This window comes from Struthio camelus, chromosome 1 (genome assembly GCF_040807025.1).
Source record: "Struthio camelus isolate bStrCam1 chromosome 1, bStrCam1.hap1, whole genome shotgun sequence".
In the NCBI taxonomy this organism is placed as follows: domain Eukaryota; kingdom Metazoa; phylum Chordata; class Aves; order Struthioniformes; family Struthionidae; genus Struthio; species Struthio camelus.
The window spans coordinates 49,090,031-49,117,051 of NC_090942.1; the positions used below are offsets into that span (position 1 = coordinate 49,090,031).

Here is a 27,021-nt window from a genome sequence, read left to right on the forward strand (position 1 = left end):
TAAACAAACAAACCAACAAAGAAAGAAAGCAAAAATGAAGCAAATAATTGTTTTACAGAAACTCAAAATAATTCCAAGTTGTATTTACTGCAGCATCTTTACTTGTTTACATAATATGCATGACTTTCTATACTGACAGTTCTGTGTGTTTCAGTACCTTACCCAGAATGGCCAGTACAAGATGTTGGGAAGAAAATCAGGCATATATTAAAAATGAGAAAAAGATGAAAGCTCATCTAGCTGGACAGTCCTAGGGCTACATTTCTGGAATTCCTAAAGGCCAAAATTTGATACATCTTTTCAAAGGTGCCTGATTTTGTGATTCATCAACTCAGTGTGTGAAATATATTTACAGGATTTATTAGGGACTGCATATAAGATACAGTGATGAAAAATGGCATAATGCCTACTGGAAATTGCCTTCCTCATGTGGATCTTCATGTCTAAGACAATCTCCCCAAAAAGAAATCCAAGAAAGAGGAAAGTTCCTGCAGCAAACTCACTCTGTTGGAAAAGCTAGAAGATTTTAAGACAAATTGAAGCACCTATACCTACAAGCTTTGACATGATCAATGAAACAATAATTAATAATAAAAAAAAACCCCACTACAGAAAACATCTCACTTTTCCCTCAAGAGCTCAAGTCAAGAATATATATAGATAACATGGTAAACCTCATGAATAATGTAATAATGTGAGGTTTAAAATATGCAAATATACCATTATGGCCACTAAGTATGAAAAAACCTATAAAAACATATGCCTTAGACATGAAAAAATTACCAATATAGGCATTAAGAAGAAGTTAATTAATACTAAGCATTCTGTTCTCAGTCATCTGGCTAGATTTTACTTACTTGTTCTTTTAAATCTTGTAAGTTTTTATCAGCAATGCGTTCACGTTCTGTTGCCTCTTGAAGCAGCTGTTTAAGGTGAGTAATGCTTTGATCTTTTTTAGCAATATCAGTTTCCAGTTCCTTCATCTTAGTTTCATGCAACCTGATAATAGGAATTTTTAACAACAAAGATTAGAACAAAAGCTAACCTTTTACAGAAACAGAGACATATTTTCAGGAGGTGAAATGCCATACACCACAAAATTTTTGGGGCAGTCAGAGCCTTGAAATAATCACTGGTCCTATTCATAAGCAACGAAGCACAATGAGAAACACCTATTTATATTCTGAAAAAAGAATATAGCCTTTGCTATACCTTTGAGGATCTTACTTTGTGTCTATTCTTTACTAAAGGGGGACTGTAGTCTTTTTATGGTATTGCACATACACTCCAAACTACCTCCTGCTAAAAACATGCACATGCCTCTTATTTTACTCATTTGGATGATGCAGCGTGCATATTGTTCAGGTCTAAAAATACTTTGACAGTATTTATCTTTTATCAATTTACGGAAAATTAATATCTTGAAAAGTTTTAGTAGATAAAGTAGATTAAGTCTCTAAAGAAAAAAAATGTTCTACAAGAAATTATGTTTACTCTGGAGTAACTACAATCTGAGGAGAAGGACTGAGTTTTGCTTCAAACCATATAAGGATACAAAAAAGGTTTTTGCAGAATTACAAAAATGTTGGTTGGAAGGCACCTCTAGAGGTTATTTAGTCTAATCTCCAATCTGAAGCATGTGTTCAGATTGTTACACACTCTGCAACATCTTCCTACCTGCAAAAGAGCTTTCCCAAGTATCACTCAGATGACACTTTGTCTGCCCTATCAAGGGCCCTACTACCCCATAAATGCCACGAGGGTGCGCGGATGAGGTGCATTACGTGTTAAGGTGCCCCAATAAGCATCCCTAGGTTAGTAATGTCTTCGTGTTATTCTATTACTTTAAAAATCACATTTAACTCAAACCATGTTAAAGTAAATACAAATGAAAGTTTTTACCCACAACAGCTGAAATGGGCAAGTACAACTTAAGTACACACACACACACACGTATATATTTAGCTACATATATATTTTATCAACTAAGTACAGGTAGCACTAAACACAAATGTTTTTAAAAGAGGTGAAGAACTGAAAGAAAAACTATATTCAAACTCCTGATATGCCAGCTGCTACCTTTTTCAGTGTGTGTTTCTGTCCGCTTTCCGTGGCTAGCAGCACAGTCTTACCTTCCTTCCTTGCACGGAATATGGCTGTCACCTGACCTTGCATAAAGACATTTTAAACTCCCTAAGTAGGTTTGAGGAGGGGTTGGGGGGTGGAGAATGGCTTTCTAAAGGTTCAGTGAAGTGAAATGGCTCAGCACCATGTCAGAGAAGCACCAGAACTTCCACAAAGGAGCATATGGGACTGCAAGACTGGGAAGTGGGCAAATCACGGACATCAGCAGACAGACTGAAGTTGCACAATAACCTGACCTAAGATGAAATCAGAGAAATCTCTTGTGTCCAACTATTTTCTGTCGTAATAAGGTTGCTGTCAGAGGTTCTGGTTTTGTACATAGCTTCCAACTCTGCTTGCGACCATTAAAGGTTATTTTTCTAACACGTCAGCTTTTGCAGCTTATTTCCCCTTGAGGTCATCCAGAAGTCCAGGCAGAAGTGCAGCTGCCAGTTCATTCCCAAGAAAACTTATTTTCTTCCAGTCTTATGAACGAGATAGGTAGGCTGATTATTTCGCTCAGTAGCGTAAGCATTCTTTCAATTCCTTGTCCCTTTGTTAGATAAGTAGGTGCCAGGGATGATACCCAGTTAAAAACTTACCTCAAGACAGGGACTTTCCTTCCTCCTTCACTTCAGTGAAGCACAGGCATGTTTCATGTGAATGTATCTTATTTCAAACTTTATATTCTGTATGAAGTTGTTCATTATTAAACATCCTAGTTCACCAATATAGCGTATTTATATGTAGCTCTACTGAAAACAGGTAGTAGTAATGCTTTCTGCACTAGCAATGGTTTTGGGGTAACTGTTTCCCAAAATATTTCTATAAACAGACCACAGAACACAGTACTAAACAGCTTGTTTTTAGCAAAGAAGAGAAGTTTGGGCTCTAGAGTCAAGATCTCCAGCCTGTATAAATAAGTAGTCATAGAAAAGACATTTGAACTAATTGCAGAAGTACAAAGGAAATAATATTGCATGCCTAAGTTGCAATGGAGAAACTGGTGCCACAGAACTCTTCTCTTCAGTTTGTTCCACACTCAGTGATGATACCAAAATTTTAGTACAAGAGATCACCGCTTGATGCGGAATTGTAAAAGTCCACTATTATTACCAAAATAAAATGATTTTTGATGCTGATTTCAGAGTACGAGGAAGTGACGATTCCCACATTACTTTTTATATATTAGAAAACATGATCTAATGCTAGTTTCTTAGCCTTTCTCCCTTCTACAGATAACAGAACCAACTGGCTGACTGCAGTTAACTTTTAGGGTCTTCAGAGAGCACATGAAGGATCTTTAGCTATGTCTGCATGTTCCAAGGAGCATGGAAATCCCAGTGTACTTCCTAAACCAAACTCTGCATGTTCACGTGGCCCTAAGGAGGTACAAACACTAGGTTGCTGACATCCAGTGTTTTCTCAGATTGTCATCTTTGTAGTAAGGTAAAAAGTGAAAGAATCACTTTTTATTCTCGGCAGAAATGCTGACATTACTCCAAGAGCACAATTACAGTATATTTAAGCAGCGAGGGACAAGCTATTTAGAAGTCTACTGCTGATCTGAAGAAGGGAGAAAAAGTAACTGGCTTGACTACAGAACCGGCTAACAAGGACAATGCTTAAGGAAGCTAGGTCTCTGCTGGATTCACATCAGATACCTGTATGCTGATTCTATATAATAAAATATTCTTCAGAGACTAAAATAAGAGTGATATAAAAATGACTTCCAAAGAGGAGAGAAGAATTACGAAAATAAGTCTAATTTGTTTGCTAACATTTAAAACACAAATGAAATCTTTGCATTTATCTTCCTTGCTTCATTCTCAAGTCCTACCTTGTTACAACAACTGATTTCCAACTTTTGCTGTCAGCTCCGTTAAGCTGAGGGTCTCTGCTCTCAGCCAGATTTAGCCTCTTAACGGTTTCCTCCAGCTGCATAGTTAACTTTTCATTTAATACTTCCAAGTTATTCTTTGCTATTCGTAGCTTTTCTCCAGTGTCAACTTCCTGTTCAATAAAAACATGAAGTTATATGAAATACATAACCTCACACATAACACTGGATCATCTAAAATGGTAGTGAGAAAGGGTCAGTACTGATATAGAGGACAAAGAGTATATCCTAGATCACTAGGAGGTCTTCAAAGTTCTGTCTTGGGATATTCCTTGGAGGTCTCCTCTCCACATATAATTAGAAATTCTGTCATGTCAATATCAATTGTTAAAAAACATGCCAATTCCATATCATCCATTTGGAAAAAAATAAGATACTTACCATAAGCAGTAATTAATTCAAATAGAGAGTTGTATTACAATAATCATACCTTCTTCAGCTCTTTACGTAGCCTCTCATTTTCAGCAATTGCTTTTTCCATGCCTTTGGTTTTAGATTCATAATGCATACTCAGGTGGCCTCCCAGGTGAAGTTTCATTTTTTCCACTTCAGACTAAATATCAAAGTTGGTTAAAACAGTTCATTTATATTGCTTAGTGGAAAGTATCAAGTTTCCATTTTTAAAGCACAGCACAGTTACCTCACACATTTAACATAACATTGCATCACATATTTAAAGGTATCCTGCAGGTATACAAGGATATTTTATGCTATCGGTCGTTTCATTTTATTTTCATCATATAGTTTGAACATTCTACTATAACAGTTATTCATAAAATTATGGTCATCATACTAAAATGCATTTTTAAAAAAAAAAGTTTTGCAGGAGATGTAGTATCTCAGAGTATCATTATATAAATTACACAGTATGTTAAAATGAAGCTTTGCTTTTGTGTTACAGAAGTTTCATATTTGATATTTTAAAAACGCTTTTGTGTCAGTCAATGTCAACAATATGCTTGCTGTTCAAATTTGCCTACTAACTTGCATATAAACTGCTACTAAAGTAAATCTAGTTACTAAAGATAAATGAGTACCTTTAGCCTCTCATTTTCCTGTTCAAGACTGAGTAACTTCTCATTAGAAACCACACTTGGAGCTTTTTTCAGATCTTCATTTTCTCTTTGGACTCTCTCTACAACCTTTTTCATTAAACCAATTGTTTTTTCCAGTTCGGGGACTGTCTTTCCACTTCTACCAGACTATATAGGGGGAAAAAATGGAAGAACAAAAAAGTACAATGAAGTAAACACAAAGTTAACATTCTGAGATACTCCAAATCTTATTTTACGACTTTTTTTTTTTTTCCATTGTCTTATATTCATAATGAAGTTATTACATTTTGGTGTTGTGACTTGAATCTGGAAATTTCTTGCCTACTTAGCTCCCAAAAATGTCTAGTGGTATATTCACCCCCAAAGTCATCATATCAACTCCTTAATTTTCTTGTGTTATTTAAGCAAGCTGCAGTTAAGTCAAAATTTGCTGTAGTTTTTGAACTAAAATGAAACATTAAGAAAACAAATTACTAAATTTTTCAGTTTCATTTTCTTCTAGAGCAATTCCCTGATCCAGCTGACGATGCAACTACTTGAATGCTAATACTGTCAGAGGTAAAGGAAAGTGAACAATGGCTGGGAATTTGAGAGAGAAAGAGGACCTTTTTTTAGCAACCATAGTTCTACTGGATTAAAGTAGCACTACAGGTTAAAGCATGAATTAAGTATCTTTTCTCTTTCCTAAGGCATATACTCCCCTTGCAGAGGGATTACAAAAAGACCCAGTTCGGACAAAATATGTGATCCATTATTGTTACAACATTTAAAGATGAAAAAAAACTTGTATTTTCTCTCCCTATTTTTTTTCTTCCACTGTGTTCATTTATGAGATAAAAAAGCTGTTAGAGGATGTTCAAATGCATTTATTCTCCTCATCTTCTTTGTGGAGACTATTTTCCTCAGCAATTATGATTTAAAGATGCTGCTGTTTTCCTTTTGGGGGCTTGAAAGTATCTCCCTTTCTTTCTACAGAGGTAGAGACCACAGTACAGTGGAAAATAGAGAACCTTTTACTCCCTGGAGCCCTATGAAAACCTAGATAGTGATCAGTTTTTGGAAGTGAAAATAACTTCATTTTCACCTTAAAATTCTTCATTCAAAAACCAAAAATCTTCCATTTTCTAAAAGCACTGGGGGGCTTAGGAGGTTTGTGACTGTACGTAGCAGAGTTAAAGAAAAGCCTTCATCAAATCTTGGTGTCTGAAAAGGGTTGAAGATTCAGAATTCACTGCCTCCTCAGAACCTTTGAAGGAAGCAGTTTTAGAAACTGAATTGCCTTATCCAAAAAACAACCACTACATAAGTAGGCAGATACACAAGCAGTCTGTGCATGGTACTAGAAAAATAATGTTAAATAGACTTCAGTAGAATCTTGAATGTGGTCTCAATCAAACAGTTTTTCCCAGGAAGCAGAAGACATTCTCCTTGTATAGCGAAAGAGCCGCTAAAGCTCTTAGGAAGAGCTTTTAAGTCTGCTTACTTGAAATATCACACAAATAGTCTGACAAGTCAGTAACAAGAGAGATAGCACCACCGAAACATTTTTTTCCTGCAACTTTTGGAATACCAACCTTTCTACTAATGGATCTGAGAGTAACTAAAATAAAATTTAACTGTCATCTTACACAGAAAAGAAAAAAACTTTACTAATAAGTTGCACTTTCTAACATCTGCATCAAATCAAAACTCTACCTTTTAAATCATAAAGCTGTAACTAGCTGTAAGCATTAACATAAATAAATTAATATAATTTTCATTACTAGGGCTGTAACTCCTATTTTTGGTACACATATGTTTCTAGAGAAAATTTTTAATCCAAATGACAAAATAAGGCCAAGAGCCAGCAAATATTTAATAGTGTAGCTTTATTCCTTTGAATGGTTGTATTAGCTGAAATTTTCATTAATGTATTACAGCACTATGCAAAAAATAGACAAGAACAATTCCCAATTGCTTTTGGTTGATTCCAAACAGTTTTAGTCAAATATACATCTTTATCATATTTCAGTTTCATATAATTGTGATGAAAAATACAGTTAAAATACTCACCCCTCTAACATTGCCTAGCTTACGCTCAATTTCTGCTTTCTCTTTTTTGAGAAGTTCACACATTTCTTTTAAGTCACCCACTTGGTCCTAAAAATATTAAAGTAATAAGCAACATATTTAGGCTTTAAATTGAGGTAAAGTGTTATAAAATTACAGGTTTACCTTGAAAAACAGAAAGCAATTTCCAACTGCAATGACATCTTTCATCATTTCTACCAACCATTCAACTTCCACATCCTATGTAAACCATGAAAAGCTTACAGTATGTACAGAAAAGGCATACATTTCTTTTTAAGCCACTCCCTAAATTGTTTCACTACAGAGATGTTACCTTTAGTCTTGGCAAATCTTTATTGGCCTGCTCTAGCTGGAATCTTAGTTCAACATTTTCAGAAGATAGTCTCAAATTTTCCTTTAGAACCTCTTGTTCTCTTCGAAATTGATCATCTGATCCTATTCCTGATGTCTTGAGAAGAAAAAGGAAAAAGTAAATTGTTATTTAATGGTAAGGGATTATTCATTCTACCAGCTGTAGCTGATAAAGAGCAACAGATGCTGCTTGGTTTTAAAAAACCAAAATGTTCACAGAACAGGGCACTATCTTTTTGGAATTTCTTCCTCACTTAAATTTTGTGAAATAAAACTGATTAAAGACAGAAGTTGCGTCATCAGTTTTGATCTAACCTGCTCTGCCTTTAACTCCTTTTGTTAAATTTTCTAAACTTGCTTAATCTTTAAAGGAAACTTACAAATCCCGCAAAAATTTTTGTTAAACCAGAATTAACTCTCAAACTAAATTAAATTAGCTAGAAATAAATCTCAACGTCTAAAAGACAAAAAATAAAAGCTACAGAGTGTAGTTAGCTGTGACATTGTACCTGGGAACAGCATCTAATTTTAAGTGCAGACTCTGATTTGTTTATTAAATAATACACATGGCATAAAAAAATTCACAAATTCAAAGATTAATCACAGAGCAAGTGAAAAAGCAGTGTATAAACCTAGTTCTTAGTCAGAGTTAGTTCTTACATTTTTAAGTTTTTACCCAAGGAAGCTAGTAATTTCTATTACATAAAGAGTGCTCTGCATGCCTTATATTGCCAGTTCCAATAATAGGTATATGTTCAGTTGTTACCCCTTACTGGTAAAAGGTAGCACCTTTCAAAAATAATAACCAGCAGTTGTCATTTATGTAATATAATTCACCATATAATTCACCACTAATAATCGCAGTAATAAAGTATGTGCTTCAGTAAAACACGTTCAGTGTAAATAATACAACATCACAAGTCCCCTAAAGAGCAAAGATCATCAGTTAGCTGCATATATCATTGTGATTATTTTTAAACTTTCTGGAGCCAAACTTGAGAATTCACAATAGCTTTCTTGTGAGTGACATGCATTTATATCATGAAACTATAAGATTTGTTTTGCAGACCACTTAGTGACTGCTTCGATATCCCTGCAGACCACACTTTAGGAAGCAACTGCATTACTAAGATCAAACTATTCTAATTCTACATCATTTATACTGAAAAATGCTAGAGGACTGCTACAGTATCAAACCTGGGGCATTTCACAAAGTTCTGGGGTTGGTTGAACTCCTTCTGTACCACTTGGGTAAGTTTCATGTCTATACTCAGCAGTGTGTTGATGCATTTCATTATTCACCTTTGCATTTTCTCCCTCATAGTCATTAGCTTGATTAGAAGGTTCCCCTGAATCAGACTGATTGCAGCTAATTCTCTCAGAACAAGACTCTTCTATGCTTTCTTTTTCATCAGCATTTGATTGCTTGCATATTTCTTGTTTCCTGCCGTCACTGCCTTCTTCACATTCCTCATTAATTTTTCCCTTTTCAGGTTGAGTTATATTTTCTTCTTTATCGCTACAATTTTGTTCATCAGTTTCAGCTTTAGCTTTGCTTTTTGATCCTTCCCTAGGAATATCTAGGTCCTTGCATTTTTCACTGTCTTCAGATTGCTGTTCAGGAAACACTTCAGTGCTTGCACGTGCAGTAGCCTCATGGCCTTTATTAGGAATGTCTGCATCCTCCTCTATTTCATTGCCATCGATAACGCTAAGGTTAATCTGATGTTTGATTTTATCCCTACTTGAAATAGGTTTATTTTGAAGGTAATTCAGATGCTTGTGTGTACTGATATTGATAGGCACAGACTTAGTTTGGTCAGTCTGGTCACATGTTGTACTCTGATTGAAGTTGAAGACAGAATGAACAAGAAAGAAAAGTAGTAAAACAGTAAAACAAAACAGGAAATAAAAAAGAAACATAGAGCATACCGTTGAGTCTATTTCTTGAGGGTTTAAGATGACCTGATAATTCAATATTGTCAATACAATGAATCTTGTAAAAAATAAAGAGAACAGAAAAGAAACAATCTTATCGCAACTTAATCAAGCTCAGTATTTCCCTAAACTCTATGTATTCCAAATTCTCAATCAATATGGAAGATATAAGTGGTTTCTTGGTTGCAGACTTACATATTTGAAAATACTTAACACCTTATTTCTCCAAACATGCTTACAATATTGAGTATTTCAGTTTCTACCTGTAGAACATAGGAACTGGAAGGTTTTTTTATATTAAAATCTGAGTATTTCACATCCTGTTCTAAACTACTACTGTTGGAAACAAAACCATGTGATAGAATAATAAATTCATAATAAATATTTTAGTTAAGTAGACATGATTTTTTCAGGTAATATGGTAACATTCTTAACTTACCGAGGGACTAGAATAGGTCTCTCTTGAATATTGTCTCTGCAATGCATGAAGCTTTTCCTGAAGATATTGATTTTTTAAATGTAATTCTTCCACAACAGAATCTCGTGGGATAGCTTGCTGCGTTCTAAATTCAAAAAAGAATCAAGCAGAATCAAACAAATGGCTGTTAATGAACAGAAGCATCCCTTAATGTAAAACAAACATGGACTTCCCTTAATGTAAAACAAACATGGACTTCTGGATTACTAGACTGGATATTGTAATATTACCCAGTTAGTTATACTAAAATCAATTTTACTATATATACTATTTCAGCTAACCCCTTATGAACCCTTGGCAAAAGGCATCTGCAGTCTTGAGATGCATGAAGTTTCCGTTACTGAGGTACATAATTCACTCCCACTGGTGAAGAACACATAACTGCAGTTTCTGAATTCCAGTAACTTTCACTAACTCAAAATTGTGTTTATAATTTTACACAAAAGGAGCCAGATATTTTTCAGATTATTTAGCCTTTGAAATAATAAACCAAGATTGCATATTCTCTAAACACACAGTTGCTCCCAAGCAACTGAAGCTTGCTGCTTACAGTCTCAGGCTTTTGAAACTGTCTGTTTTCTCTATCAATTAGATACTGTCTCCTTTTACAGATTATCTCATTTAGGCTTTTCAGTTTTTATAGATTCTCTTGAAACACCTCTCACCTCATATGAGCAATTTCATTTTCTAAATCTAGATTCTGTTTTCTTAGTTCTTCCAGTTCTTTTTCAGTCTCTGAGGCTCTTACTCCAACAACACGGTCAACAGTAACACCAGTAGTTTTCAGTTTCTTCTGTAGAGTAATTTTCTCCTTTTCAGCCCTGCAACAGCCAGTAAATTTGCATTTAAAACTTTACTCACTAACTTGCTTTCTTTAAAAGAAAGGGTTTTCTTTCTTAAAGAATGCATAATTGCAATTTATTTGCTCATTAAACTCCTCCTCTTTTTTTTTTTTTTTGGAATTAAGATTACCTGACAGCCAAACCTAAAAAAGAAAAAAAATAAAAAACAAGAGCACTGGAAAAAAAAACATCAAGCCAGTATCATGCATGTCATAAATCACTTGTTAGTTTTGCTTATGTTTTATGTGAAATTCATGACAGGTTTGCTAATAATAAAAGCTATTTGAAACAGTTTCTAACTGCAGTCCAACAATATCAACAACCACTGCTACCATCTTGTTTGGATCTCCTTTCAGTGAAAACCTGCTGTTACTGTATTGAAATAAACTTAAGCCTGGAGGGTTTGTGTATGTGTTTTGTTTTGTTTTGTTTTTAATTAAAGGTTTCTATCTCAGAAAGCTATAAGTGCCAGTAATGCAGTAGCACCACAACTAACAGTAGTGCAGCATCAAGTCCTATTAATCTGATCAAATAATGCAGTATCTCATAGTGGTGAGATAAAGCCCGTCTTCATCAAGCTACTACTCCTGCAATGGGAATAATAGAATGCTACATACAATAAACATAATAAGGAACTGAAATTAGCTCTCTTCAAAAATAGTTTCTTCTATATGAGGCTGTCAACTTCTGCAAGTGACAGGATACTAGCGGAGCAGCCAGCTGCTTTAAAAATAAACTCATCCTTTAACCTTTAACAGGAATGTCAAATTCTAGGCATCAATTTTATAAATGTAATAAACGGTTATAATTATTAAATGGCCAACTTATTTGGATTTCCTTTATGCCATCATTTTGTAGCTAGATCTATTAAAATGAACTCACCTGGTATAAAGTTCCTTCAGTGTATTGAACTGTTTGGTTAAAGCATCTGTTTCTTTTTCCTTTTCTTTTAGTTTGTTCCTCATCCCTTCCATTCTGATTTGCCACTTTTTACCTTCTTCCCATCTAATTATTTCCTCCTTGGAGGCCTGTGAAGCATATGAACAAAATAAGTTTGTTTATTTATTTTCATAGAGCAAAAGAAATAAACACATTAGAAAACCATGAATGATAAATTCCTCATTTCTAAATTTTAAACGTTAAGCCATAACTATGTAATGTAAGTAGGTAACTAGGCCAACAAATTACCTAGTTGGCCCAGATGGATACCTTAAATATGGTGCAGCAACTGGGGTATAAAGCTCACATAGCCTACTGCTAGCAGGAAATTCTTCGTTGGCTTTTAATATTCATTTTACAAAAAAAAAAGAATTACACATTTTATGAAATCAGAAGTGCTTCTTCAACATATACTTTTACTTTGAATTACAGGTTGGTAAAGAAGACAAATTAAACAAGAAAGAAGTGTTTTCTATGCCAACTTATAGCAGATCTGTCTTTTCTCCTGCAGTTCACCAGGTGTTTGTATGCCTCTGCTATACAGTTGTACAATTGGTAATTTTAGTTAATTTTTTCTATAAGAAATGGAAACTCTACTTACAGTTCAGTGTAAAATACATTATCCAATTAAAAACTACCTGTATGATCATAAGCAGCTACTGAAATATCACAGCCAATGCTCCTGTGAGCAATATATGTACATATATGTATTTGTGTATTTTTTTTTAATTGGACTTTTCCTCAATAAGTCCCTGTACTTTCCCTTCTGTGTCCACTGCAGTTACTGCTACTAAGAAACAGACAGAAAACAAGTTCTTGGAAAAAAGAAAAAACATCCTAAGTTTGAAAAAGATATCTTTAAGAGTAAATTTATACTTCCTCTTAGTTTGAGACTTTTTATATATCTGTTGCTTTATGTCTAAAGTTATATTTACTATCATAAATAGCACTGAGTGTAATTATACAAATGTGCTATAAAGTTCCAGTATACCTTATGGTTACCATGACAAGCCACTAAATTGGTTACTGAAACAGCAACATAACAAACAAAACAGGTAAAACAAACACATCCCCGATCACTCAGAACCTCTCATAAGTGGAGATCACTACTGTGAAGAGTAATTGCTTATATAGACACTATCCTTTTTAGGATTCACACTTTTGCTGCAAAGCACTTTGTTTTCATCATTGTGTTTATTTCTCAGATGCACATTTGACAGCACTCACGTAATCATTTTCACTGCTACCTCTAAAATTTTATCAGTTGCCTAAAATTTCTAATGGATCTTTAAAATTGCATTAAAATTTCTAATGGATTTCTAGTGAATTGTCTTGCAAATGTCTAATGAACCCCCTACAAAAAGGGAAGGAAAACAATATACCAGTACTAAGTCTGAGGAAGGGCAACAGAGTATGGGATACGTGAACAAGTGACAGTCATGAAACTGCTTTTGAGTAAGGTGGAGGCTTTGTATGTGGCAGCTGGGGTGGGGAGGTTGGTTGTTTTGGGTTTTTTTTTTGAGGCAGGGAGAGTTGAGCTATCTAGACTCAGGCTAATCTCTTGTAAAGATTTATCACATACCTTGTCTTCTCGTACACTTTTTTTTTCCGTTTCTTCACATTTCTTCTCAAGTTCATTTTCCAGCTTTTTAACTTTTTTTTGAAGTTCATCTATCGTATTTTGCTCATCAGTTTTGCTCTGAAAAAGTACAATTAAGTTTCACAAACTTAAAAATTTAATGAGCATTATTTAAGTATTTTATCCCCTCAAAAAACAAGCACTTCCATAATTTAAAGATAGTTCACAACCTAAATGGCCTTTTAAAAATGAATTCTACCACTTAGAATTAAAGTATTAGAATGTAACTTTACATTCTGAAGTAAATAATAGTCAGCAAGTGGATGAATTCAGAAAGAAAGTTTAGACAATTCTAATGTAAATCCTTTACTTTTCTTCTGGAAGGGGAACTAAGGACATCCAGGAAGACCTCAAAATGTGAGCTAGCCATTTTTCAAAGAAGCTTTAAAAGCGGTAATTCAGCTCCTCAGAATCTTTCATACTTACACTTATTTCAAGGTGTCAGTGGTGTTTTTCAGCTGCTTCCTTATATTTGAGATGTTCTTTTAACTACAAAAGCTAGTAGCTCATACATAACCCTGCAGAAATCAGGTTGATGAGCAATGCAAGTTTTCAAATCAATAATCAGTCTCTATGCCTGTCGTAGGTACTTAATCTTTCTCCCCCAAAACAGCACATGTATGCAAGAAGTTGACCAAGATTGAATAGGTTATTTAAAAACAAAAAACACCTACCTGAATACTACTGGTTAGCCTCCTAATCCTTTTTTTCAGTTCTTCATTTTCTTTTTCCATTTCATTTTTTTCTCTCAGCATTTTAGCAAATGCCTTTTGTTTCCTCTGAAGTTCTTGGTTCAACTCATCCATTTCATTTAACAAAGAGCTCTCCCTGTTTTTACTTATTTTAAGGTTATCTTTAAATTTTGTAATCTGATTATTTAATTCCTCTACCTGTGTCTAGAAGAAGAAAAAATAAATCAGGATATCAGCAGCAAAAAGCACAATAAAAAGATAATACCTAGTACTCACTGTGAGCCCCTTTGTTTGTCTATCAACAATCTCCTGGACATTCATGTATGCCTCCTTTTGTGATGCTGCAGAAATAATCTGCTGCTCAGCATTAGCAGTCATTTCTGCTCGGAGTTCCAGAAGTGCTTTACTCAAAGCCTGAAAAAAAACATCAAATACAAGTTTTATAAGTTACTATGAACATTACAAAGTAGAAGCAGGCAATCAGTCTACTATGTTAAATGATTCAACTATATTCCACTACTGCTGTGCTATACATAGAACTCTTAAGCATTAAGCCACATTAAACACTTATTTTCATTTGTGACATAGGTATATAATTTTCGTTGACTAACTTTCTGCTGCTTCTCTTTTAAGGCTAACTGGCTCTTCAGGCGTTCCACTAGGTTTTTCAGTGTTGCTGTGGGTGCTCTATTATTTGCTTCTTTTTGGGCCTCTAATTCAGCTTTTACATTCACTAATTCCTTCTCCATCTGAGATAACATGTTCCTCAATTCATTTGCTTCATCCTTCAGGTGCTCCACATCAGCTGCATGCTTTTCCTGAAGTCTAATACAAAATAAGCATAAATAGGACACATTGCAATAATTAAGTTAGCAAACTCGAAATAAATAACACAATCTTATGTTTTTATTCTTATTAAAATGAATGACACACAGATTTGGAAATAGCAAAGACTCCTTCCACCAAGGATACCTCAGTTTAATAAGACAGATCAACAAATGAGATTAGAACATTGTTCATATTCCTCTTTTTGAATTAATAATAAAGTTATTCTAATTCCTGGCCTTCGCAGGTAAAGAAAGCGTTGTACTTTCCTTCTGTTAAACCAGGGATAAATTGTAATGAGCTGAAAATGTTAGCTTAAAGACATTTGTCATACCAAGACTCATGGAATACCTGCTTTTTCATTGAAGGGCACAAAGTTAACAACTGAAAGGCATTTTACAAGACACAGTTTTTCACTATTAGCCTTGATGAAGGATTTCAAAGTAAAATAGTTTAAAATCACCAACCATGGTAACTCTTTTGAGTTAGTTTTTTCAGCCAAGCCTTAAATTCAGCAAAAACATGCTCAGTTCAATAGAGCCCTTCAGTAACTGCAATATGTAGCTGATTTAATCCAGTCCAGTTGTGGCTTGATTACATTAACAGTCTAAAAACTTACTGGGCCTTGATACTCTCAAACTCTTTGATTTTCATCGACGTAATTTGTTTTTGTTTCTCCAAGTCAGATGATGTTTTCTTTAATTTGACAACAAGTGAAGCAAGAGAATTGTCCTGTTCTGCTACAGTTTGCTCCATTTCAGCTAGACGGAGGAAATGTTTGTCACTAGGAAGTGATAAAGAAGGCTTTTTCATTAACTCCTGTAAAACAGAACAAATGCATGTGACAAATATGTTAAAGGTTTAAATCAAATGGAATTTAGTGATGTATTTTAAACTCAATCTTGAACATAACCAAACATTAATATTTATCATTCTTCTCTATTGTGACACGACTCATGGTCTACACAGAAACATCAATCTCACTGCTTCCAAAAGGGCTCTTTAGAGATGTCACCTTATCATAAAGTGTCAAAAGAGATAAACTGAATTAGGTTGGGTTAGTTTCCTTTAGCCATAGACTTTTAACGAAAAGAACAGAAAACAAAAGACAACCACTCTATTCTTGATGTCTCCATAAATTAGTATGATATGAAATATGCTCTTATATACTGTGGTAGTAGCTCTGTTTACATTTATTCTCAAACCCATCTCTCTCAAATTCTTTCAATTCAAGAATACAGCAATTCTGTACTGACTATCCATTTATTTTTCTTGTCATTATTTATTACTTACTTTTGACTGCAAAACTGTCTCTCAGCAACAATTTTCAAAATTTGGGAATAACCTCACTCATCCCACAAATAACATAACTCACCAAAGCAGTTTGTTTGAATTTATTAAGGGAATCGTCTGTATGCAAATCTAACTTCTGGTGTAGAACTCTCAGGTCTTCTTCATGCTTCTTGGCTGCTTCCTCTTGTTCCTGTAAGTTCAAAGTAAAGATGTAACCCTACTGTACTTGCACTGGCACATAATTTCAGAAATTAATGAAACTGCAGTTTCACATTGATTGCTCACTCCTTGAAATTATATTTTGATCCTTTTCTGATTCTTCTATTGTCCCCCAAATTTTCCTTTAATTCTGCCATTTTAAAAAATTCTTTCTTGTTTTTGCTATATTCACTGACTATACTTTTTTCTTTTTAACACCTATTGGGGAAAAAAAAAACCCACTATTGCAGTTTCAGGGTACGTTTACATTAGCAAGTAACATGGTGCAACAGAACAGGAGCTGTAAAGCAAAACAGCTGATGTTGATAATTGATATCCATACTATGCACTTTTCAAGGCTATTTACTTTGGACTAACTTTAGACTGCTCTCATAGACTGAATGTCTACTAGCAGATGGAGCATAGTAGGTTCATTCTTAGACTGCATTTTCTGGTTTAGTGTCAAAGCAATAAAGTTTGATTTCTCTCAGATGAAATAGCTATACATGTTAACAAAAATCACAGTAAGTGAAGATGATAAGAAATCTCAGAAATACACTCCTGATAAAAACACACTAATATAGACACATCCTCAGTCTTGAAGTACTTCTTAAACACAAGCTCTGCTTTTAAGAACATTTTCCATAAATGCATGTCTCTCTTATACCTCTCAAATATAGTGCAAGATGCAATCCGCAGCTCACTGTTCTAAGTACATGAAAACCCCATATAAATGAGTCCACTTCTCTTTTTGCTCCTGTCATACTAATTTAATTCCTAAAAAGACATCAGATACATAAACCTCTTGAGTGAGCAAGTCTCCCACTGTAAGAAGTTAAAAAAAAAAATCATGAACTTCCTACATGAAAATGAATAATTGTGTCTGCTCTGTTCTCTGTGAAGTCAAAAATTATAAACATTTCACTAACAATGAGATGAACAAGTAATCAACTAAAACAACTTAAAAAGAGAAGAAATTATATGCAAAAAGTTTAGCTACCTCTCTTGCTTTAGCAAGCAAATGTTGATATTTCTTTAACACTTCTTCCTTCTGATTTAATCTTGCTTGCATATTTGCAATGGTTTGATGAGCAATTTTTATGGCATGATGGTACTCTGGATCATCTTCTTTTCTGCCTAATTCCGCTATTATTTTCTCTCTTTCTGATGTTGCAGGTAATTGAAGTCTCAGTTCATTTATAACCTTGTCTCTTGATAAAACGTTTTGTTCAGCTTTCCACAGAGCAGTTTCTTTTTCTTTTAATTTCTACAACAAAGGTTATCAGAAAGATTTGTCTACATGGACTTATAATCACAAAATTTTTTGTGCCTAGGCTTGCACAGGATTATTGTAAGATGAAAAAAGTTCTGTGATACGATTAGCATGTCATTATGTACTATTGCCTGGCACAAAGCACCTACACAACCTGCTTTGTGCTACCAAAATTTTGAAGCTGGTGTTTTCAGATTTCTTGTGAACCACAAACTACCTTCTGTAACAGATTTTCAATTTAGTATAATCTAAAATCTAAAATTTAGAACAATCTAAAATGATTAAAAACTCTCCCCTATAATTTCCTCCCCTATAATTTGGAAAAAATGTTAATTTTAGTTGCGTGCTATTATTCACACTCTCCGATTTAAATACTTACTAAGGGAATGGACACATTTGAGTGACATTTACAAAAGGATATTTGCTATATTAAAAAAAATTAAAGGGCATAGAAATACAAACTTTGCCACTTATAATAAAATTTATACATTTTATTACCTCCTCTAATGATCTGCAGGTTGACCTAGTTTCCAGGATTGTTTGAACATGCTCCCGAATTTTTCTCAAAGCCAGCTCAAGTTGCTGTGGAAGGGGCAAACTAGGGTCTGGAACTGATCCTGCAGCCTCTTCAAACTGCACAGGAAGATTCATATTCATGTTATTTAACAGCTCCAAAAAATGCTTATCAGTCTATTTTTAGTTAACTCAGTGCATGTACCTTTAGAGCAGTACGACGTATTTCACTTTGTTGATGATCATATATGTCTAATTGGCGCTGCAGTTCTACTTCCCTCTGGTCCCAAGACATTTGCCTTTCTTCATGAAACTGTAACAAATGTTCATTAAAGACATCTTATTCACTGAAGGCAATGAGAATTTTATAACAGGCTTAAACAGGAAAGATATATGTGGAGATGTAAAATGCTTGAAAATGACTCAAATGGGCTACGAAAAAAAAAACAGCTATGGAACCAAAATATAAATATCTATGTTAAAAAGCTCACTAGGAAAAATACATTTTTTAAATCACTTGAAATGAAATGTGAAATTTGCTGTTTTTCTAATAGCATGCAGAAATACATACCTTGTTCTGCTGTACAATTTCTTCTTCCAGATTATTGATTGTACATTCATATTCAGAAATTATATTTTTCAAATATTTCACCTCTTCCTTTTGCTTGACTAACTCTCGATTCAGTTTAAGTTCCTGCAGATGGAGTTCTTCCATCTTCATATGCCATTCAATTACCTAATAATGAATTATACACAGTATTATAACTTACCAACCCCATAGACTGTCTAGATGCAGCTACACTCTTTGACTTTGAGGCCGGAGGGCATTTATCTCACCAATGGAAGAAAAAAGGTTGTGCCTCTTTAAGCTTTTTCACTTCCTTTGAATGAGGAGGCATGGCAAGAGTATGTAACTGCAAGAGGAATGTCTCAAAAGGGCAGCAGGTAATTGGAGAGGTAATATGTCTCCCCTACCCTGCCAAAGGGAACCCTCTCTCATGTTCCTGATACTTTTCAAATGACCTACCTGAGCTATATCCTATGCACCTGCACAGCTTGAACAAAAAAAGCGTTCAAGAAGTTTGGTTGTCTTTTCCAAAGCAGTAATAGATCTTTGAAACCAGAAAAACATTGTATACAAGAAAAAAAATATTCAATAGTGTATAGGTACTAACTGTCATAAGACATTTTTTATGTCAAAATGCTCTAGAAAATCTTTGAAAATTGATCAAAAAACCAAAATATACCAAGAGCACTTTTACCATTGCTTACACTCTAACATCTTTAATCATAAAAGCCATACTACACCCTACACAGTGATTGAGAAGAGAAGTGAGAAACTCTTGTCTAGTTGGAAGACAATATTTATAACAGCAAAATACGATTAAGGGTTATTACAAGGGAATAACAACATTTCTGCCCGAATAAAATTCCTCTGGATTTATATTAAAAGTCATGGATATGTAGCAAGGATTTCAATTCAAGTTGTCAGAACAATACTTCAGAATGTTACTGTGTGTTTAATTTCAGCTTCCACTTCCTAAGACACTTAACTGAGCACAAAGGAAAGTTAGTAAATATGACTATGCTGACTTATAAATAGCAAATAACTGATGGTTTTTCTTTTTTTTTAAAAAAAAAAAAAGAACAATAGCTGTCATATTCTAAAAGAGCACGTTCTGAAATCATGAAGATGTGCACTAAAACAGAAGTTTAGGGCACAAATTGGACTTAAATTTAATGTAAACGCACATCAAATTAGCATGGCTATTCAAAGTTGTAAAACAGCTAACCTTTTGAGCTCCTCTTGTATCCTTCAATGCACTTAGTAATTCTTCTAAACTTCTTAGCTTTAACTCCATCTCCAGTGCTCTGTTTTCTGCATTTCGACACTCTTGCTGGGCATGCTGAACTTCTTCCAGGATCTTCAGTTTGTCATTCTGCAGCTGGATCATGGTTTTCGAGAATTTTTCTTGTTGTGCTAGAGGCAGAGCACCGCTAAACTGTCGCCGCAAAGACTGAATTGTCTGACGTAGATGTTTGGCTCTATTTCTTCCTTCCAGTCGGGCAAAATATAAAGCTTGCTCTCTGTCATCAAGTTTCTGCTCTAAACGTAGATTATGGATCTCCAGTTTCTGTAGTTTCAATGCAAGTGTCTCCAACTTGTCTACAGCAATAGATTCACTAACTTGAAGGGCTATGATATGTTGATGCAGTTTTGCAATAATTGCTTTTTCATCTGACTGTGCCTAAGAAACAAAACATAGAGCGAAATTATTTTTCATTTTAATATAATAATGCAGTGTTTATATAAAATATAAATAAGCAATTACTATTTTTTTTATACACTGCATACACTTCATCCCACAGATAGGAGCAAGAACTAGCCTTTAAAAACAGCATTTTATTTTTACATTATCATTTCTACAGTCAAATTTTAAAATTATATCTTCTCAGATATTGATCTTAGAAATTGTATCTTCTCAAAATGCCAGGAAACAAGGAAGAAAAATATGTAAACCTAGCAAATACGATATACTGTAAGAACTGATAGAAGTGTTGTATTTAGGGACTCAAACCATTCTAGAGTTCTAGAATGCAGAACGTTAACATTCTGCAATGTTAACAGAGGATGTTTTAACCATACCTGATAGTCTAAAATTTGCATTCTAAGAGATTCCACTTCCTTCTCTCTGCATTGTTGGCGTGCCTCCAAAGCGCCGACTTGCGTTTTTGCAACATCAGACAGTTCCCTTAACCTTGCAGAAAAAACAACAATACTGTGCCATTTGAAACCACTGAATTATCTATTCAGCTGTTCTGCATAGAAGACGCTAAAAGAAGACGCTTAAAATTGTACTTCATATCAAGGCATTCAAAGACTCTATTCTCTTCAGCATACCTGCTTATTTTTCTCTACCACTCGGTGTCCTTCTTATGTACTGAGCAGTGCCTCTTAATTTTTTTTACAGAACGGTCTCCTACAAATTATACACATTGTTTGCTAGCAATTACCCACTCCAGGAAAACAACACGATGGTCTTTACCTAATCTAAGCATCTCCCTCCTTCTCTACTTCTCTCCCAATTCAAAACATAAATACTCAACAAATTCCATTCCCTATTCCTCCTCTGCTTTGCCAAGTCCAATCCCTCATTTTTAGCACCAAAATCACTGCAAATATCCCCCCATATGCTTTGCTGTTTTAGGAATATAACAGGATTGCATTGCTTACTCAAATACAAATGCCCATGATAACAATCACATCAACATATCTGAAAAGGTCAATATTTGAATTTATGCGTACGAAGTCAATATCTTTAAATAAAAGAAAAAAAGAGTCACTATAGCTTAAATCTGATTTTCAGTATATCTTTGATTCTTTGGGGAAAAAAATTGCTTTCTGATTCCTTTTATGAGATTTTCATAAATCTATTGGAGGCTGTCGCACAGAAATAAAATAAACTTTTAATTAAATTTGCTTAAAAAACACAAAGCATCGAAGCACACACTTACTCATGCCTATCTAGGGCAGCACTTAATTTCCTGTTCAAATCACAGTGAACTGAAAGATTTTCTTTATAGTGCCTGTACGAAATGCTTCATTTTCAATTCTAAATTTGGCATATATAAATCCAAAAAAATTGAGCACTGAAAATACCAGCAAGTAATACACAAACAGTATATGCCTATACAGCCTACATTTTTGAATGCTTCCAAACATACTGCATTTTGAATTTGTTACCTCAATACCTACTTGGATACTTCAATCTTTAGTTCCATCGCACTCTTCTCCAGATCCATAATTTGTCGTCTGTCTGCATCACTTACTGCCTTACTTATACTATTTGACAGTTCATCTCTTAATTCTTGTTCCACTTTCTGTGCCTCAAGGTTGATTTTGGTGAGCTTAAAAAAAATTGAAAACAAGCCTCAGGAATGAGTTTACCAAACACAGTTGTGGCAGATAATCTGATTCCACTTGTTAAGAAAATAACTGACTTCCTTAAAAAAAAAAGTGGTATATCTTATCATCTGGACCTCAAATATTTGAGGCAGTACTATTTAGAAAATTAGCAAACCAGTGAAATAGAGGTTCTTGTGAAAACTGTAAAACGGGTAAGAAAAGGAGGAGTCATGCTAAAGTAGATTTATGAGTTTGGAAGGAGATGCCTAGCAGACTTCCTCTAATTATCAATTCTTAAACTGAACTGGCTTAAAATTTTCATTAATTACCCTAGCATAGTGTTACCATCTAGAAGAAAAGAATTGATGCTAGACTAAGAGGCACTGTCAACAGGTGCGTATAAAACAGAAAATGCATGTCCAGAAGTTATAGGGATAAAATGAGGTGCACAGAGACACTAATAAGAAAAAAAATCTGATATTAGTTAGGAGTTCATCAACTGAAAATGAAGAAAGACTAGTATCACGGGACAGAGGACAATATATGTAAAAGTGAAAAAGGGAAACGTCATCTAGGGTGCGTTCCCTGAGGTATTTATTAACGGAAAAAAGGAGTAATGCCATCATGAAAGGCTTTAACAATGCTGCCTCTGAAAAGCTTTACGTACTTTCAGTGATTCCATGTCCAAAATGAATGTGTAACAAATATCACTAAAATGACAAAGAAATGGAAAGTGTAGAGTAATCTAAAATAGCTAGGCTATAATCTAGCAAAACACCAGAAGGGGGAATGACTACTGTCTATCAACATTCCTATCAATGTAAACACACAGCAAGATAAATTATAGTCAAGCTGTAAGCCAGCTGTGACACAAGAACAAACCTGAACAACTACCTATAAATAGAGTCAGACTGGAAGTTAGAATAAAGTTCCATAAATTCATTACTTCAATAGTAGGAAACAAACTTCAAATAGGAGTAATGAGATTAAAAAAAAAAAAAAGTAACAGGATTAAGACTGATATATTTACAACAGGAATTAAGAGAGTCATCTGCAATAGCAGGGGATCAAATTCGATTGCACAAAATTTCTCTTCTATTCCTGTATTATAATTTATGCTTGACACATGACAAAAGGACAGTGACAGCCTGTAACATAACAGAATTAGGACAGTATTGCTCACAAAAGGGAAGCAAAGCTCTAATACTTTTGGAAGCATTAGTACTTATGGAAAAGTTAGCAGAAAAGGGATCATGTGAATTAAGACACAAGATACAAGTAAGACAAGAAGAGACTTCTACTTGGAGCCTGTTGAATAACTAGCTAGCTATTTGTCAAGGTGCTCACCGTATATTTTATAGAGAATAACTAATCTTTGAAATAAAGTTAATTAGTTGTATTTTGAATAAATGTCCTGTCCATACGAAATTGCAGCTCGTACAGGCAACATCATAAATTTTGCATCATAAACCTATTGTCAAAAAGTCATAATGCTATATGATCAGTCACAATTTTCTGAAAAGCTCAAAAATATGCTTTTAAGATGCGTCAAATTGCAGTCTTAAATCTCAACAGATTTACCTCAGCAAATTTTGTTTCCAATTCAAAATTACGTTCTTCTACTTGCTTTAAAGTATTCCTTAAATGTTCATACATTCGTTGTGAATGTTCTGCTCTCTGTCTTTCATTTAATTCCTTCATTTCCAACATAGTGATTTTCTTAGAAATGGACAATATTTCACTGTTGGTTATTGCTTTTGTGGCTTTGTCTGTTGCACTGTCATCCCCTATATTAAAAAATATTTAAATTAGGGAATACACAAGCTGATTCAAATAGTAAAATTATTCACCCCATGAAATAGAACGTGAGTTTTCCTCACATGACAAACCTTATTGAAACATCTAGATTATTTCTTAAACTGGAGGCATGGATATTTAAATAGTCTTGCCTTATTACAAGCTTTAAAAAAAATCTATTTTGAATAGAATATCATAATTAGTTATCGATGGCTATCGCTGTAACCACAATTATTGAGACTGATAACTGCTTTTAATGTAGTCTTCCACTTTATGCTTATTCAGCTGGTGAATCTTCAGAAAATTTAATTTAAAAATCTAGAGAAGAAAGATGTAGATAAGTTCTTGAATAACAGTAGTGTAAACTGCATACAAAGAACTCCCCCCCCCACCCCCCCCAGTTATCAGGAAAAAAAAAGATTATGTTACACAGTATGAAACTAGGAAAAAAGAAATCATTTTCCTGACAACCTGTGAAATACTTTGAGTGACAGCCTAGCCAAAATGTATTGCATCTTATTTAAAAAAAACAGGAGACCTAGCCTTGCAAGTCCCCGCTTTTAAACCTTGACCAAAAACCTATGAAAAGTCAACGTGGAACACTTTCCTCAGGAAAGTGCCAAACTGTTTTGATCAAATAGCTAAGAGAAAGAAAAAGGGGGGAGGAGGGGAAGAATGGATACAAATGGATACAAAATAGTGTTTTGGGTTTGTTGCTGTTGTTGTTGTTCCCCCCCATACATCAATTGTAAAATGTAAAAAGTTATTTGTATACAGGACATACCATTTGCTTTTTAATGTTGCAATATAACTTTCATACTTGCCCAGTTTGGTCATTTGTTCCCAAGCCTGCTCTACGGCGTGAAGTTTTTCTTTTGTAATCTCCAGTTCCTTATTCAATGAACTTATCTGTGCTTTCAAGGATTCATTCTCCTTCTGTATAACAGAAAAGTTACAATGTAACAACAACCTAAAGTTACAATGTAACAACAAACTAACTGTAGCAGATTTGATGTTTATTATCTATAAAAACTTTTAAAGTAAACAGATTTTACCTATGCGTAATCCACTAACCTACAAATATGAAAACAGAATACCATAGGTCACCTTTTAAGAGTCAAGGACGTTCATCTCTGCTCTCTGGATGTATGCATCTGACAATTAGTATTAACATGAATATTTATGACAGCAGTTACTGTGATTCCTAGAGTGTCTAGAATTAGATAAAGAAATCTAAGCTTGTCATACTCAACACTTCATTACTGGTGGAAAGGAAGAAGTACTTCTGGGGGATATTTCATCTTACATATAAGCACATGTCTAAGATCATCTACTTCTTTTAGATATTTTAAGCATCAAATCAAGATTCCAAACACTGACAAAGTACCAGGTAAGAAAATTAAAATACTGATAGCAACACTAAGATCCAGCTACGTTGTGATTTCTTCTTATTTTGTACATAACATCCTCAACAGGCCTACATCAAAAACAGCTGCTGGTTAAAACTAGACAGCCAAATTCCTGCTTAAATTTAACCTCCAGGTTGTTAGACCAGCTCGCTCTCTGTATATTTCAACTTGCTCCCACATCTCCTACCCACTACAGAACCATTATTATTAATACCAGCAGTTCTAGCACTGGGATTCCCATTCTCTCTATTAATTGAGGATGAGAAATAACGCAGAATGAATGCAAAATGACATTTTTCGTCCTTAAGGCTCGAGCATAACACAAACATTACCTCCATGTGTTCCATATTTGATGTCCGTTGGACGAGCAAGTTATCTTTTTGTAACATATCTCTATATTTAGCAGTTAAGGCATTATACTGCTTATTAGCCAGTTCTAGCTCAGACAGTGGCACACAACCATCCAATACTTTTTGCAGAGCTGCAATCTTAAAGCTAGCCATTTCCTATGAAAGTAATCGATACACTGGGTTACTGAGGTCTACTAAATATTTAGAGTGAAATATTAAAATTACTCCATAGAAAAAAAAAAGATTATCAGTTAATATAATGTTTTAAAACATGATACTGAGTTATTTTACTAAATTAATATTTATCAACTGCCTGCAATTAACAGTCGCAAAATTTCTGTAGTATTCCAGTTGTCTTAGTAATTTTAATCAATAGCTGCCTCTAGATCACAATGCGTTAGTCAAAAGCATATTTTATGGAGATGAGTTAATACAGGCCTTACATACCTGAAAGGCCAAAAGGTGAGATTTGGTTTCACACGACACTTTGAATTAAAAAAAAAAAAAAAATGTTGAAGCAGCTTCAGAGGGGGACAACTAACAAGCTGTTATGATACTGATTTACATATCATAGAATGCTTTGACAACATTCACAACAGAATTTAACGGGCATTTAGTTAAGGCATTAACAAACCAGTACCGTCTCCTGTTAAAAACTGTAACAATGTGTTATTGCTAAACAGGTTGTAAAAACAAAAATGCATTCTATTACTACTAACTATACCTTGAATCGTTGCAGATGTCCAATTTTCCTCGTAACTGTAGTCTCCATATGTGTTATTTCACCCTTCAGCTTCTCATTTTCTTTTCTAAGATGCCGTTCCATTTCAAGTAAAGTGGTACACTGTCTTGTTAGTGATCTTTCATTAACTCGTAAGACAGTTATTTTTCTATTATTTTCTGCAAGTAATTTTTTTGTTTCATCGGGATCCATCTGAAGTGCATTGAGTAAATTCTGTAAAATAAAAATGTTTTTACAGGAGCCTTATACAGAAATACAGTAAAACTCAACTACACAGACAAGCTTTCCTTGTTAAAATACATTTTCTAATCTAATTTTAAAAATTGTTAATCTGTTTGAAGATGTTTCTTTCTGTTAATAAAATAGACACATGCACAACATATATACAGATATAAATGTGCTATTAGAAAAGAGTACATTTTTTTAATCTTCAAAAATCATGAGTTTCTGAGGAGCAGAAACTAAATACATCTGATTAACTACTACAAATTTTTGGTAAGGCTGACATTCTCAGAATTTAGAACAAAAAATAATTCTCCCTATATATATCATTATTTTTCTCCCTTTTACTAGTCCTACCTAGCTTTTAGACTCAAAACAAATGTATTTTAATCATTTTCTAAAACAAACAGAACTCCTGTGGTTTCAGACCATACACCAATAATCTCCTAGTTGAGGTTCCAACC

The 27,021-nt window shown here is 34.2% G+C and overlaps 1 protein-coding gene across 5 annotated transcripts in view; it reads right to left on the reverse strand.

The window, feature by feature from the left end:
- Window positions 1-27,021, reverse strand: part of CEP290 (centrosomal protein 290) — a 58,041-nt gene that overhangs the window by 3,569 nt on the left and 27,451 nt on the right. For 4 of the 5 annotated variants that reach the window (XM_068936677.1, XM_068936686.1, XM_068936695.1 and 1 more), the window contains 27 exons: window positions 26,318-26,548; window positions 25,576-25,749; window positions 24,659-24,770; window positions 23,619-23,824; window positions 21,888-22,039; window positions 20,778-20,889; window positions 19,924-20,379; window positions 18,702-18,866; window positions 18,336-18,443; window positions 18,116-18,250; window positions 17,345-17,611; window positions 16,229-16,336; window positions 15,473-15,672; window positions 14,640-14,853; window positions 14,305-14,442; window positions 14,011-14,232; window positions 13,280-13,396; window positions 11,641-11,786; window positions 10,582-10,737; window positions 9,878-10,001; window positions 8,803-9,342; window positions 7,463-7,597; window positions 7,132-7,218; window positions 5,062-5,226; window positions 4,455-4,577; window positions 3,965-4,137; window positions 858-999 (listed from right to left, as the gene is read on the reverse strand). In XM_068936677.1, the coding sequence (XP_068792778.1) occupies window positions 858-999; window positions 3,965-4,137; window positions 4,455-4,577; window positions 5,062-5,226; window positions 7,132-7,218; window positions 7,463-7,597; window positions 8,803-9,342; window positions 9,878-10,001; window positions 10,582-10,737; window positions 11,641-11,786; window positions 13,280-13,396; window positions 14,011-14,232; window positions 14,305-14,442; window positions 14,640-14,853; window positions 15,473-15,672; window positions 16,229-16,336; window positions 17,345-17,611; window positions 18,116-18,250; window positions 18,336-18,443; window positions 18,702-18,866; window positions 19,924-20,379; window positions 20,778-20,889; window positions 21,888-22,039; window positions 23,619-23,824; window positions 24,659-24,770; window positions 25,576-25,749; window positions 26,318-26,548 (4,908 nt within the window). The remainder of the gene's footprint in view (window positions 1-857; window positions 1,000-3,964; window positions 4,138-4,454; window positions 4,578-5,061; window positions 5,227-7,131; window positions 7,219-7,462; window positions 7,598-8,802; window positions 9,343-9,877; window positions 10,002-10,581; window positions 10,738-11,640; window positions 11,787-13,279; window positions 13,397-14,010; window positions 14,233-14,304; window positions 14,443-14,639; window positions 14,854-15,472; window positions 15,673-16,228; window positions 16,337-17,344; window positions 17,612-18,115; window positions 18,251-18,335; window positions 18,444-18,701; window positions 18,867-19,923; window positions 20,380-20,777; window positions 20,890-21,887; window positions 22,040-23,618; window positions 23,825-24,658; window positions 24,771-25,575; window positions 25,750-26,317; window positions 26,549-27,021) is intronic. The other variant, XM_068936703.1, reaches the window with a different exon arrangement.